The 16201-nt window shown below is 39.7% G+C and overlaps 1 protein-coding gene across 3 annotated transcripts in view; it reads left to right on the top strand.

Annotated features, from left to right (window-relative positions):
• LIN28B (lin-28 homolog B) overlaps positions 1 to 5344 on the top strand; it is a 125578-nt gene extending 120234 nt beyond the window's left edge. For all 3 annotated transcript variants that reach the window (XM_034765969.1, XM_034765968.1, XM_034765967.1), the window contains one exon: positions 4849 to 5344. In XM_034765969.1, coding sequence (XP_034621860.1) covers positions 4849 to 5218 — 370 coding nt within the window. In that variant the 3' untranslated portion in view covers positions 5219 to 5344. The remainder of the gene's footprint in view (positions 1 to 4848) is intronic.
• The last annotated feature ends 10857 nt before the right edge of the window (positions 5345 to 16201 follow it).

Below are 16201 nucleotides of genomic sequence, written 5' to 3'. Positions count from 1 at the left end.
AGAATCAGGAGTTGCTCATACTTGTTTTAGCAGTGCTTTAGACTTTATGTTGACCTAGACATCATGTGATGTATAGTAGTTTGTTTTATTTAACTTTATTTTAAGATGCTGAGTTAATCACCATGTTTCAGTGGTATTTTTATTTTGGATAATCATTTATTCCAGTGTTATTGGTTTGGATTATATATGCATGTTCAAATGTGAACTTGCTTAATTTTCCTTCGCATAAGCGTGCCTGTCTATTGTTTTGTATATTTATGTATACAGCGTGTACATAAGAATATACAAATCTATACATAGATCAGCCTGTGTCTGTGTATCATAATGTTTTAGGTTTCATTTCATTGTGGTGTAAGGTAAGAATATACAGCTGACACATTAGCAATTACAAGCAGTTTGTATTTTGAATTCTCAGCTAGAACAAAAGGGTTAATACCACATTTCAATGTGCATGAATGATACCATGTGGTATCATTTGTGTGCTCCGAGGTGGCTGACCATTTCCATTTTGGTGTCAATCCCATGAGAACGAAAGCATTTCAGAATGGGGTGTGATCTGTCCTGCTGGTAAGAGTGATTGACAAGGAACGAATAAATAGTCAGAAGAACTGAATAAATACCACCCTCCTGTTTAAGTCCAAGCGCACATGGACAGGCACATACACAATTTAATGCAACACTTCAACCAGCAGGCTGACTTGCTTGGTGACAGAAACATGGCTGAAAAGCCAAATTACAGTTTAATTATAACGGCTTTTATTAAAACAAGGGCAACAAAAAAATGCTACCAGAAATTTAAGAAAACTGGCGGGTGGGGGGGAGGGGGTTAAACTATTTTGAAAGCAGGATGTAATGATAAATATAGATGCAAAAGCTGATTGAGGCCCCTGGAGTGGAAGTGAGGGCCCTGCCAGCAGGTTCTTGGTCAATTGGTGAGGCGAAATGGTTCACTGAATTGGATAACACAGTGCATACCATAGTGACTGATTAAATTGATTTGTCCGTGGCTGCAGCCTACTCTATTACTGAGGCCCTTTAACCTATTTTCGAACTCTTTTAAGAGAGAGAGAGAGAGAGAGAGAGAGAGGAAGCTTCTGGATGAATGTGATCCTAAAGGAAGGAAGTGAAAATAAGTTAAATTTACAACTATAAAATTCTCTCCAGAATTAAGGTCAGATATATCATTCCCAAAGTGGTTTACAATCCTTACTAACACATAGATAAGAAGTCACAGAATAAATATCCTATACTATATAGAAAGAAATCAAGAAAATGCCATTCTTTAGTATCAAATTTAAATCATAACACCCCTCCCCCTTATTTTTTAGTATCTTTCTAGAACTTTGCGGGAAGGGGGCTTACGGAAGGGATCATTGCCATTATTTTTCAGTTGTCACTCTTATTGTTTTATCTAGTGGTTTTAGAGAAAGCTTATCTGACAAGCATAGCTATATACCAGTAAATGATGTTAATTTGGTCATTTGTTTTGAAATAGCTTCAGTGACTGAGGGAAAGGAAACCAATGTACAATGTTTAATACATGAAAACATTTTTACTAAACGTAGGAAATATCTATCATTTTGGTCTTAGAGGATAGCATGCATGTGAAATAGCTAACATTTTATTTAATCTTGCTGAAATATTGGAAATAAATGCTAGATGACTGTGGTTTGTAAAACCTTGCCTATTTTCTTTTTTTCCTTTCAACGGCAGGGGGTAATTAAGATTGCTGGGTCAGTTTACAATACATGCAAACAGACTCAGTTTGAGAAAGAGTTCTTCAATCCTACTGGCCGATTACACAAAAAACAGATGTATACTGAATATTTAAATGTTAGCAGTTCATCTGAAGCCACCTAAAAACTAATTTTAGGGGTTTTTTTGTTATACTTCTAAAAATTGGGCACAATTGATGTCATTACAACATTCTATGCAAGGATTTAAAAAAAAATCATTGGAATTCTATGTATCATTTGACTTATTCAAGTTATAAATTGCCCTTGCAAAATTCAGCTTGGCCAAAGCAAGGAATTTTTTTGATCATTCTAATGGGTGGGCAAGAATTGTTAGAGGGAGAGGGTTCCCCTTCCTTGTTTGGAAATATTCATGGCAATTTTTCAAGGCTGGTATGAACTGTATACTGTTTTTAGCCATTTTTTTTTTCCAAAAGTGAAATCTAGTTCATAAGCTAAGGCAAACATACACACCCATGCTTAAGTTTGGGCATGCAAGTAGACGAACACAACAGTCACAAAGTTAAATATGTGCATAAGTGTTTGCAGGGTTCTGGCTAAAACTGCAATTTTCCAGTGATCTGCAATTTTAAAATTTCTAACTGTGAGTTGGATCTAAAGTCCATTGAAGTCCATAGAAAAGTTCGTAGTGACTCCAGTGGGCTTTGGAGCAAGTCTGTATAAGCACTATTTCCCTTATTTAATGGGTTTGTAAGTTAAGCATGGAAATCACATCATATGATTTGGTGTCACTTTCCTCAGTAAAATGGTAAACAATGAATTAAATTTATGCATGTGTAAGATGTATATTACTAATTATGGAAACACAGCAAATATCTATACAAAGGTCAAGATGAATGTAACATGATGGTCCTATTACATCAAAGAAATTAACTTCACAGACCTGCATTCTGGGCATGACTTAACAGTTTGTGCAATTATTTTCTTTTTAGCAAATAGTACAAGAATGTATACTGTGCACATTTTAAGAAATCATAAATGTAGCCTGTCATATAAATAAGGATCATTCAGTGAGGTATTGCTTGAGGACTGCAGGATTGAGCCCTTAGTTAACAAGATTACCAGTATAGTATTTACATTCTGGCTGTGAGTTTAATCATTGGTTTTAAAGGCTAAAGCCATGTAATAGTTGGACATTCTATTTGGTTTTGGAAAACTTAAATTTAATTGGGTTGAGTTCTGGGTTTCCAAGGAAGAAAACAATAAACCCATTTTATGACTCGCTGTTATATTTTCAGAACCACGCTGCAACCTCTTAGCAATAGGTATTGCCAAAAGCTTTCTCCTGGCCTCCATCCCCCTCTTACTATGTCCCAATGATTCAGGCATGGAGAGGACCTTCCACTCAGGCAGCTGGGTCCATGACACCATTCCCCTGGCATCACTGTTGGGATCTGGTGGGTGAGCTGGGGGTGGGGGCACATCATTGCCCCTACCTACTAATCCCTGCACATATTACTGAGAAAGGTAACAGAATACAAGATTGTAGAACTTTTCCTACAGAACCTCCTCCATGGTGAGAGAACATCCCTTTAATGGAGGTCCAGGGGCAGCCTGGGCCAGGAGAGTTCACAGAAGTCATGCGACAGCAGGCAGTGGGGAGAACCCCCGAGCTCCAGAACTGCCTCCAGCCCAGCCTCCTACAAACCTCCTGGATCATGGGAGGTTGACCTCCACTTCTCTGCCCCACAGAGGAAAGAATCAGGGAGAGACTTCTCTTCAAAAGGGACCTTTGCAGAGATTTCCTTCCCATTACCTGGTGGGGGGAAATGATCTAGCCATTATCATCATAACATCCCCTTTGCTCTGTTGGATTTGACTAATGTGGATGCCATACAGTTTTTATGGTGGTGTATTCCTTTGGAAGGGTTGGGTAAACTGTGGGACTGCTTATCAAAAAGCATGAACTTCTTTCTTATCAAATTTCACCATATTATTCAACTTTTAACAGAGGATTCTTCTCCATCTAGTAGCTAATATGGGACAAACAGGACTAATTAGTGAGGATGAACTTGCAGGCCATCATAGCCTAATTTTTTTTTGCAACACCTTCAGCCATTAGCCCAAATTAAACACACTAGCACTCAAAAAGTTTATTGCTACAAATATTGAAGTAAAGATATTTAATCTACATTACATGAGTTACAGACTTTATTGTGGGCACATGTTTGAATATTTGGTGCCCTCTAGTGGACCATTCTAATGTTATCAGCCCAAGCACATTCTCTGAGATTATTTATTAAAGGGAAGCACAACTGGTACATTTTGGCAGAGTCCAAATACCCATTTTTACAGTTTAATAAACTATAAAGCTTTTTTGATTCTGGACTTTAACTTTTGTTGCCACTGAGGGGTACATAAAATCATCATTATTCCCTTCATATATTTTTCTAATGTATTTGCACACAGTGTCGGGGACCGTTGGGTCTCACACAAAAAAGCCCTTAGAACTTCACCTTTTGTGTACCTAGGCCATATTTTTAAAGCTATTAAATGCATCTTTAGTCACCTAAATACCTTTGAAAATCTGGCCTTAGGACTCAGTCAGTAGATAGACTCCCACTGACTTCAATGGGCTTTGAATCAGACTCTAATTAAGGGCCAGATTCTGTGTGAGTGATACCAAAGTGCTTGTGGAGGAAGATACTGATCAGTATGAATGAAGGTGGCAGAATCTGGCCTAAATGAGGATGAGACTTTCATAGTACCTAAGTGATTGAGGAGCACTAGTCCTATTCACTTTCAGTGGAACTTGTGCTGCTAAATCATTCAGAAACTTCTCTATGCATCGAAGAAGTAAGGTTTTTACCCACGAAAGCTTATACCCAAATAAATCTGTTAGTCTTTAGGGTGCCACCAGACTCCTTGTTGTTTTTCTGAAAAATCATCTCACCTTAAATCCTTACAGCTAGAAAATAAATACTATAAAATATTGAGTGGAAACTCCCACTGTTTTACAAATGTGCTGTGTGTCTTCACATTAAATTAAAAATTGTTTACACATAAGATTTGGTTCTTCCTCTTTGTTTCTTTAATGTTTTGAAGAATATTTTTATTGACATATTTTATAACAGACTCTCTTTTTCATTTGTAGATGCTACAACTGTGGTGGCCTTGATCATCATGCTAAGGAATGTAGTTTACCTCCACAGCCAAAGAAGTGCCATTACTGTCAGAGCATCATGCACATGGTGGCTAACTGCCCTCATAAAACTGTTTCACAACAGCCCACTAGTTCTCAGGGAAGATATGAAGCAGAACCACAGCCTTCCACTTCTGCTTTCCTGAGAGAAGGGGGAGGGGCTTACTGCCATTCATCTCCATCATATTCTCAGGAGGGAAGGTCAGAGATCTTAGAACGTTCAGGCAGGTCACCACAAGAAGCTTCCTCCAGTAAGTTATCTGCATCACCTGAAGAACAAAGCAGAAAGGGGCCTTCTGTTCAAAAAAGGAAAAAAACTTAGAGCTTTGTCATAACCGTTCATTTTCTTTACCCTCTTGGAATGTCTACCTCATGCAAGAACAGGGGAAGTAATTTCACTATCAGTAGCTTACCTGAAATTTTAACTACTGTTGAGGAACTGTGAATTTTTTTAAATAGACAAATCACTCCAAGCAAATTACATTTGAGCAGGGTGTCTTGTGTTTTACTGCCTGTATGTGTGGATGTCCATGAGTGCATATGTCTCTATCATGTCCTTCTGTCTGTATGTATACATATCTGTAATTGCTATCTCTATCTCTGTATATGTATACATACACACACCAGCAGAACATTCTCCATTTCCCAGGATACATCATCCATTGTGAAGCAATAGTCATGGTTCAGAATGTTTTTCGATACTCATTCCTGGCAGCAATTTTGAAACATGCTTTAAAAACCAGTTAAGATCATGACTGTTACTTTTGTATGAACCAAAGGATACTTCACCTCTCAAAGCTGCCAATGATACGGTACTAAGAATACTAAGACATTCCCCTAACCCTCTATTCTGGGTAGATATTTTGTTCTTGATGTCCAAAGTGTAGCAAGGTTGTTTTTTTCTCCACACCTGTCAAGGGCATGCCTTGATTAAGTATGGCTCTGTTGCCACAATCTTTGTTCAGGAGTTAAGACTCCAGAAAAGACAATGAATGTGTAGTTTCTGTGCTGAGATCTCAAATGTAGTGTTAAATGAATATGGTTTAATTTTAAGGTAGGTGACCGTTGTGTGGGGGAGAATGTGTCAGTTGTTCTGAACTGATTGGTTTGAGTGGAATCAAGCTACCACCCTGTTTGCCCCCTTTGAGTTTTGTGAAAATCTTGGAGGGGGGGGGGGGTAGGGTGGCGGCAGAAGCTGCTTCCCTTGGTCCCAATTTGTCCCCCTGAGTCAGTGTACAGATCAAGGGGATTTCCCCCTTGTTTACTACTGAAAGTCATGGAAAGAGCTCCCTAGGGTTTTTTAAGATAAAGGAAAAAGAAACACAAAGTTAATGACATATTGGGGTACAGCCTTGGTGGAGAATAAAACTGTATGGGCACTTACAGTTGATCAGCATCCCCTGCTATTCATATAGTAAAAGTATAGTATTGAATGAAGAACATACACAGCTGATGCAGAGAGGCCTTAGAGCAGGGACATGCAAACAGTGTGACACTTGCCAGAAGCCCTAGGACTCCATCTGCTTTCCATGAAGTGGAGAAGACTGCAGACCAGCCTTGGCTCAGTGCATGCTAGGACTGCTCTTCTGCACTGAAGATGAATGTGTCTGCAAGCCCCATTCTAAAACTCGCTGGGCTGCACTTTAACCAACCCATGGCTGCACTTTGGCCATCCGTAACCTGGTCCATTTGCAATTGGTAGATTAACAAATTATACCTAAGAAAATGTCCTTCTAACCATCCCATTGCAGATGTAATTTCTTTGGAGAAATCTGTATAATCCTTAACATTGGCAATAAACAGAGGCTGTTACAAAAATTGAGACAGGAAGGTAGGTTTAAGCTCAGATAATCAAAAAAGAAATACAGCATGTCTGAAAAGGCTATAGTGGGCTAAATTCATCTCTGTTGTAATGCCATTGGCTGCAGTGGCCTTACACCAGCAGTGCATCAGGCCCATTATAAGGCAAGGCCTCCCTCCCCAAATTGTCTTGCCACATGAAACTTTTACTGTAGCTGCTGCAGTAAATAGATACGGATCAGCAGCTTCCGCATAGGGCTGGAGTCCTGCAGATGAACTTCGCTTGAATTCCATGACAGTGTTTGTGAGAATCTCAATGGTTTGTACTGACGGTCTCAGTATGCTGTAATGCAAAGCTTACCTTTGACGATATTGAATGTGATGTATCTATAGAGAAGTACTTCCTTGCCTTACGTGAGGATTGTAAACTTATTTAAATTATGTAGACAAATCAAAGTGGCATTGCTTAACCTTCTAGCAGGTGTAATAACCAGGTTAAAGAGCAAAGATGCAAAACTTAGGTCACTTTGAAAATTTAAACCAAAGTTCCTTATAGAAATAGGCCATTGTGGATTTGAAAATTGGTCATTCCCTGTTTACATATAAAAAGTTCAGAGCTGAGATCATTAGGAAATAAGTAATCGTGACATACAGACCTTCCTGGTGCAGTTTGACATTGTTTTGTGCACCAAAACCAGACTGAACTGCTAAGAGCACATACCAAACCTATCTTATTATTGAAAGCTTAGGTTTTATTTTTGTATATTAGAATGTTATCACTATTACATAGCATACTCAGGACAAAGAACTTTGCTCAGGGAATATACCATGTAATGTTATTTTTTCTTTACAGAATAGTCTACAGGCCTGCTTACTCAGAACAAAACCAAATAGATTTAGACCTTTATATCTCTATATAAGTATTGTATACTGATAATAATAACTACCTCTGAGTTGACATACACCTACGTTTCTTATAATCAGATATCAACTTTTTGTATTATGATTTCCTGTGAAAATAAGTGATAAAGCAGTATTCTTGTACTGGTTGCTTATGTGAATATTTGTGACTTTACATTCACAGGGTCTGATTTTCAGATATGCTGAGCAGCTGCAGCTCCCACTGATTTCCAATAGCAGTTACAGGTGCTCAGACCATCTGAAAAAAAAGTATCAAGCCCACTTCGTTTACATAGGTAACAATAAAATTATTATTCTGTTTACAGCAAAAGGCTACCTCATACCTACTGCATAAACACACCTTTGTGCTGCTCTGGCCTTAAAGGTGGCTGTTGAGCCTATGGTACATACCTTTTTATCTGTACTATATATGTAAATTGGTAATTCACCACTGCATACTTTAGAGCAAATACTTGTTTAAAATGAAGCATCCGTTTGAAATTGTGAAAAGTCTCCAAACATTTCTTTACAGTTTGTATTTTTTTTCCATTAAAAGGATTGTGGGCACTGTTCACAAACAACGAAACACAGACACTAAAGCAGGGATCGGCAACCTTTGGCCCGCGGCCCGCCAGGATAAGCACCGTGGCGGGCCGGGCCAGTTTGTTTACCTGCTGCGTCTGCAGGTTCAGCCGATTGTGGCTCCCACTGGCCGCGGTTCGCTGCTTCAGGCAAATGGTGGCGGCAGAAAGCGGCGGCCAGCACATCCCTCAGCCCCTGCCGCTTCCCACAGCCCCCATTGGCCTGGGACAGTGAACCGCGGCCAGTGGGAGCCACGATCGGCCGAACCTGCAGACGCGGCAGGTAAACAAACCGGCCCAGCCTGCCAGGGTGCTTACCCTGGCGGGCCGCATGCCAAAGGTTGCCAATCCCTGCACTAAAGCTAACTACAGAACTGCAGAGCTGTGATAAGTAACTAATTAGCACTGGATTGCAACAGAATGTCTGGTTTTCATCCCCAATTACTCAGATTAAATAAGCTGCTTCAAATGAATAAGAGAAGGAGCTTTATGGGTCCTTGGGAATCCTATACATTTATGGGGCAGATCCACGTTTTGGGGTCCTCCCACTGTTCCTTCACTTTTGACAATGAAGTGAGGAGTAGTCTCAATTTAAGAGCCCATTATAGGAGCAGCCTTGATTCCCATATCCCTGACTAAATGTGCCAGAACACCTCACAATACAACCAGTCCACATAGTTGTATTAAAATAGTTTCTGAAAGAGCTGTACTCCTAGCTTCCCCACACTACTGGAGATGAAATTTAAAATATGGGGAATTTCTCTCCTTCTGCATCTCCTCCCCCATCTAAAACAAGATACCGGATTTGATCTCCTCTCAGAAGACATTGTGGGATGATTTTTTCCTGCCCCAATAAAAGCTAAAACAAGGTGCACACTTGCATATTGAAAAGATTAAACTTTAAGAAAAGAAAAAAAAAAGAGCCTATTTTGGGAGGGGAGAATCAAATGGGCATTTTTGTTGTAATTGTTGTCGAATTTGACATCTTTAGCCTCCAAAATGTTCTGCTTTTAATCAGCTTTTGGGGACTGCCAAATGTAGTATGTTCTAATCCTAAAGCCTTCCCCTTTTTTGGCTCAATTTTATTTTGCACCAGTGCTATCCCAGAGTTACTGCTTAGTTATATACTTAGTTTTGTGAATAGAGCCCCAAAAAAGTGTTTATAGATCTTGTAACATTCTTTGTAAGAAAAATTATAAAAGGGCATGAGAAATCTCATTAAGTCTTAAAATTAATTTAAATTAATTTATCTGTAAGAAAATGTTTATCATAAAAATATATATGTGTATTCCCCTGTGCTGGATTTAAAAGTAATTGGGAAAGATATGTACATGTGCAGATGCACTAATTTTAATTTTCTAGGTATCTTAATGAGATTTGATTATTTGTTTTAGAGACAAGCAAAGCCTTGTTAAATGCATCAGACCTTATTTTGGTTACTATCAACAGCCTCTTTAAGATATGTTGGTTGTGTTACCTCTGTCATAATTGTTGACTGGTGAGGTTGATCTATGAACACACATTTCTGTTTTATACTTAAACAGGGCTGCAATTTAATGACTCTGGTAGAATTTTTATGAGAATATTGGAAAGTCCCCAGAAATTTACTACCACTGTCAGTAAACCAAGTGTCAGAGTAACTAGCTTTTAAAAGGATGATGGTCTTGACTACCTCTTGGATTACTATTTAAGCAACAACTGGTTGACAAACATCACCAGACTGGGTTTAACTAGTATGCGTTGCTCATGGTAATAACAATAACCATACTAGAGACCAAAGTGAACACTGATTTCTATATGTCTTTAATACTGTGTCTTATCTAGTGGTTTTAAATTATCCTCTGTAGTATAGATTACCTCATTGTCCATTTTGACTTGTATGTTGTTTACAAGGTGAAATAAAAATCACTTGAATTGTATTTTTTTTTTTTTTTTTTAAAGACAGTGAGTTGAAGTTTTGAAAGTCATTTCACCTGTTTACTGTCTTCTTACTGGACTAAAGCACTGATTGCCTTTCTACATATCATGTATTTTATATTCTCATTTCATTGCCTAATGTCTTTTTATTTCTGTCAATCATGGATATTGTGAGGTTTAAATAAATTCCTTGATTAAAAAATAAAACATATAACGTTGACATTTACAGTGGACTTTGGAGTTTCTTTGTGGATTTTCTTTGAGTCGAATGGTTGAAGGATAAAGGATGCTGCCCCTACCAACTATTCATACTTAAGCATAGTTCGTTCTTTTCAGCATATCATCATCAGAAAAGGTCATTTTAGTTATGTAAATTTTTGCTTATTCAGAACAAAGTCCCATAAATGGATAATTGTACTTCTGTGCCATATCAGCTAGGCTGCATAAATTACCCCAAAAGCTGTGTCCCGCTGTCAAAGTGAAGCTGTCAAAGATCATCACTTTTGAAACTGGTTCACAATATGCACCATAAATTTAAGTTATTCATCTACTTAGGGACAAAAAATATCTGTTTTGTTATTTAATTCTCATGCCATCTTCATTACCTATTCAATAACTTCTGAATCTCTGCTCCCATCGGTTTCATAGGGATTTAAAATTTGAAATGCACAATTTTTTAAAATTAAATAGTACAGTATCACTTATAAATCATCCAGCACTAACTGAAAACTTCACATTCCAAATCTAAGTTTAGCATAATGTTATGAAATCCTGGTGCTATTGAATTGAGTTTCCCCCTATATACATGCAAGTATACTGGAGTTTGCATTTTTTTAAATCTTATATATTAAATTCCAAATGTGTCCCCTTATATTTAGACACTTTTACAATTGGTTTAATTTTCAGCACAGCATATAGAAAGCAGAATGGTTTTATGCATTTGGATGTTTCCACAACAGTAAGAGTTCCCACCCAACCTCTGTAGTAGCATCCATCAAGGATTACTTTTTTCAAATAGCTTTACATTGACACATTCTGTTCATTTTCAACTATCAAGAGTAATTTTGATCTGGTTTCTTGCAGGAAATTTTATCTGAGATCTAAAGACAAACATGACAAGTCCCCTTGACCTCTTAACTGTAATACTTATCATACAATTACAAAGATAGCATTTGTTTCAGTTAAGGAATATTTAGTGTCTCTGCTGTATCTAGTAATGATCAATTTAAGAGGGTCTCTATCAAAATATCTAATCACATATTTTGTTTTTAATACTATGTTAAAATAGATGTGTTCTGTAACACATATTGGTAACATCCACAAGAGTAGCAATAGATCTGTATTCCAATCATTATAGCAGCTCTTAATGATTATCGGAATGGAAGCCCATGAAACTAAAGCAACTCTTTCAGAATGGAAGCATACAACTCGATGAAAATGAAGATTGATGCTATTGATTCAGGATCAATAAGAATATCAAAACTCCTGGTATTCAACCAGCTTGATTAGTCAATAGATAGCAATGTGAGCTAATATTTTATCACTGATCAACCTAAGGTGAGTCACAGAAGTGATGCCTGCAAAAGCAGTGAGGTGAAAGCAAAACTACATTTCAGGAGCATTCCTCAGCAGCTAGAAAAACTGAAGGCAATTAGCAGTAGCAGAGCTTAGCTGTGACTTAATAACTTGAGCTGACGCTAGATAAGAGACCCACTGTCCTTGCTTGGACAAGCCCCCATGTCGAGAGTCACTATACTGAGATATTGAGGATTGCCCCCCCCCCCCCATCCCCCATTAACACATGCACTATTGTGGAGGGATGGAACTGTCCAATTAGGGCAAAAAAACTGGTACACAGATAACTGAGACGGGGACAACTTAAATTATCAATTGTACTGCCTACCCTGAAGTGTTCAAATATAATGAGTCAGGCCTTAAAAAAACCTCAGGGGATTTTAAAGTCATAATAAGTTTTGCATTCTTTTCATTTGCCTTTGGGTTTTTGTGCCTTTAAGCTTCAAATTTTCAAGCTTTTCGCTGTAACTTTGAAGGTTAGAAACTTTTTCATTTTAAAAATAAAAGTTTAACATCTCATAGAGTCACATGACTCCAGGAACTGGACCTTTAAGGAAAACACCGAATAATGAATAACATCAATGCTGTAAATAATTCTACCACCAATCCTTGTGGTTAAGGTTTTTTAACCTCCACCCAACGTAATAATAAAAAGACACCGAAAAGACAACTAATTTCACATCTATTAGGTCCCATTATCTAATGCTCTTCAGCTTCTTCTCCGCCTTTCATTCATCCTATAAACACTTGTAGCAAACTGAAGGGAGAGTGGCGAGGATTTATTATGCCAGTTTTATGTCATTCAGAGGTTACTTTTATTTATATATGATAGCAGATCAAGTGAGAAGACCATAAGGATAATAGGCAGGGATAACATCCCAGGGACAATTACAAGCCTATGTCCTTTTTATTTCAGCTGGACACTTCTGAATTTTTAAAATCTCAATATGCAACCAAACCCTAAAGGCAGAATTCTGAGACGTTGCTCTTGCCTGCATGCTCAGAATACCCAGGCTCCCTACTGAGGTGAGAGTGGGATGCTATTCATCCCCACCCCCACGCTGCATGTATGTGTTATGATACAGTCTTTAACTATATGAGCTCATATTATTGTTTCTACAAGACCCCCACCTCAGTCAGTGCACAGGCTGGAGGGTGCTCATTTAATGAGCCGCTATTCAATAGTCTGTTTAGTTTCCTCACACTAGTCAAACCCTGCTATGAAGACAGAATTATCAATTTCCTTCCTGGGCTTTTCTAGGTTGCTTCTCACTATAGTATCGGAGTTCTTCATAAACATTAATTTACCGTCACAAAATCCTGCGGGGAGGAAGGGAATTTTCCCCATTTTACAGGTGGGAGCTGAGACAAAGAGATTAAGCTACAAAATCTCTACTGATTTTACATGCCCAGTTTGAGATCCCCTCGAATGTATTAATATGTTCATAGACTTGAAGGCCAGAAGGGGCCATCTTGTCTGAGTGTCCTCAGTTGATCCCAATAACTTGTTTGACTAAAGCATAACTAACTGCCAGAAAGGCATCCAGAGTTGATCTGAGGACATCAAGAGGTAAAGAATCCACCACTTCCCTTGGTAGTTTATGCCAATGGTTAAATCTCCTTCACTGTTAAACATTTCTGATTTGAATCCGTCTGGCTTCAGCATCCAGATGTCAGTTATTGCTCCGCCATTGTCGACTAGATTAAAGAGCACTGTAGTACCTGGTATTTTCTCCCTGGGAAGTACTCGCGCACTATAATCAAGTCACCTCTCAATCTACTTTTTGATAAACTAAACAGATTGAGCTCTTCAGGTCCCTCATTGTAAGGCATTTTCTCCAGCCTGCCAATCATTTTTGTGGTGCCTTTCGTCACACTCCAGTAATTCAACATCCATTTTAAAATGTGGCCACCAGAACTGTCTGCATGCAGTAGTCCAGTATCAATCTCATCAATGCTGTATACAGAGGTGACATCACTTCCCAACTCTTACTCGCTACTCCCCTGTTTATATATCAAAGGTCACTGATTAGACCTTTCTGCAACAGCATCACACTTGGAGTTCATGTGGTGGTGTTTGTCCACTCTGAGCCCCAAGGTCTTTTGAGAATCACTTTCCAGGATATAGTCCCCCATTCCATAGGTGTGGCCTGCACTCCTTGCCCCTTATAATGCTTAGCACTATATAGCATGTTTTATATTCAAGTACAGCTCCACTTACTTCAGTTGCAGATAAGAGTGCTCAACGCTTCTGCAAATCAGGCTCCCCCAGTGTCTCAAGCCAGAAAAGGAGGAACACACAATTAGTGACCACCTGTGAAAAGTGTGGTTTAAGTGACATGCCCAGCATCACATAGGAATTCTGTGGCAGAGGCAGGGATAGAATCCAGTTCTCCAGGCCAGCATTCATCTGCCTTAACCATGAGACCTTCCTTTCTCTTCCTGCAATCCCCTGCTGCATTCACTACACACTTTTGAATTTACACAACAAATGAAGCGAGGGACTTACAGACAACAGCCTTTTATGCTAAATAACCCAGATTCATGTCCAGAGCACCAGTCGGTCCTGTGCACCGAACGAGGCAGGGGTACTGTAGAAAATGTAGTATGTGATCATGTAATTGAAGATTATCATAATGCGTACACACAAGGGAACCAAACTGAGGTTGCATAGGCAACATAATTTCTGGCATTTCCTAACTTCTGAGTGCTTGATTTTACAACCTTAAATAATATTCTTTTAACATTAGTTGTATGTGCATGCATGAAAGAGAGATTTCCTAGACTTTTTCTCTGGGCATTTTACAAAACAGAAATTCCATTATGTGGCATCACATTGACACTCATCTGGTTCGGCAGTAGGATTGGCATCTGTAGATCCACTGCACAGCTCTCTGCCACTTGAGATAACAGAATAAACTGATAGCATAGAATGCTGTCCCCCTTTATGTGGAGCAGCACTAGAGGAGGATGAGACACAATTTTGTCAGTGGGTTTCACAGTATCTGATGACAGCAGAGAAATGGTGAGATTTTGGAATCTTGGGTTTTGTTCCAGGTAGGGTGACCACCTTTTCAAAAGGCAAAAGCAGGACACATGTAGGAGCCCCTCTCCCTCCATGGCCCTGCCCCCCAGCCCGTCCTCTTCCCCTGAGGCCCCGCCCCTGCTCCTCTTCTTCTCCCCAAAGCCCCCTCCCCGGCCAGGCTGGAAGCTAGAATCAGACTGTGGTAAGAGCAGTGCAGGGAGCCCAGACTACTGTGGGTAGCCCCTGACCCTCCTGCTGCCCTGGGCATGGGACTGGACTGCCCAAGAGCAGCCCCCAGCCCATGTCCCCAACCCCTGGAGTGCACTGCCCAGAACAGGTGGAAGGTCTGGGGCTTTCCAGGCAGTTCTTACTACTGCTCAGAATTGAAGTTTCAGGCTCTATAGGGGAGTGTGCTTTAGTGGGCACAGACTCTTATGCCTGTTCCCCTGAAGCTTGATCCCTTCTGTCCTGTCCCCTCCAACCTGTCCTAGTCTGACTCTTGTCTCTTCCCCACCTCTGGTTCCTTGTCCCAATCCCAATTCATCGGGCTTCTCATCCCAATCCCAGTCTCCCCTCTCCTCAGGCCCCTCATCCAACTTCAGTCTCCCCTGCACATCTCCCTGGCTATCTTGTTCCAGTCTCTGTGCCCAGCCAGTCCCATTTCTCCCCCAGCAACCCAGCTTCTTGTCCAATCTCTGTGCTTCGTGTCACATCCCCCTGCCCCACCTTCCTAGTCCCAGTCTACCTCCCACTCCTGCAGCTCCTTGTCCAATCTGAGTGCCATGATGTGCCCCCAGACAACTGGCTTTCAGTCATCCCCCCACCCACAACCCCTTTCACTTACCATATCCTTGTCTCTGTCTCCCTGGCCATGGCGCCCAGTTCCATCGTCCCCAGTCAGCCAGTCCCACAGTCTATTCCCAGGTTCTCTTTTCTAAACCACGCAGAGCAAGAGTGTTGCTCTTGTAGTTTCCCCACTATGCTACTTTACAGGGTCCTCTGGTGGTGGACCTATGAACTCAAATAATGAACATTAACACTGGGAGTACTGTCTCCAGTTCCAGTGCCCACACTTCAAAAAAGGAAGTTGCCAAATTGGAAAGGGTTCAGAAAAGAGCTACAAGAATTATTTTAGGTCTGGAAAACCTGTTTTACAGTGAGAAACTCAAGAACCTCAATCTATTCAGCTTATCCAAGAGAAGGTTAGAAGGTGACGTGATAATGCTATACAAGTATCTATACCTGGAAAATATTTCTGACAGTAGACAGTTCTCTAATCTAGCAGAAAAAGGTATTACATGTGTGACACTACAGCCCATATTTTTCACAGCGATATTATTAGGATATGAATATGGCATAATGATGATGCATTTTTTTACAAGATGGGTTAGGTAATGTGTCATTGGAAGGCTATGATTGGCTGAATATGATTATCTTATTTATATGCATGTCTCATTCTTGTAGCTGAAGTTATGAATAGTGACTATGTATGTGTATTTCACATGTA

This window comes from Trachemys scripta, chromosome 3 (genome assembly GCF_013100865.1).
Source record: "Trachemys scripta elegans isolate TJP31775 chromosome 3, CAS_Tse_1.0, whole genome shotgun sequence".
Classification (NCBI taxonomy): Eukaryota; Metazoa; Chordata; order Testudines; family Emydidae; genus Trachemys; species Trachemys scripta.
The sequence above is the reverse complement of the archived record's forward strand: the minus strand, read 5'-3'. Positions and strand labels throughout refer to the sequence as shown.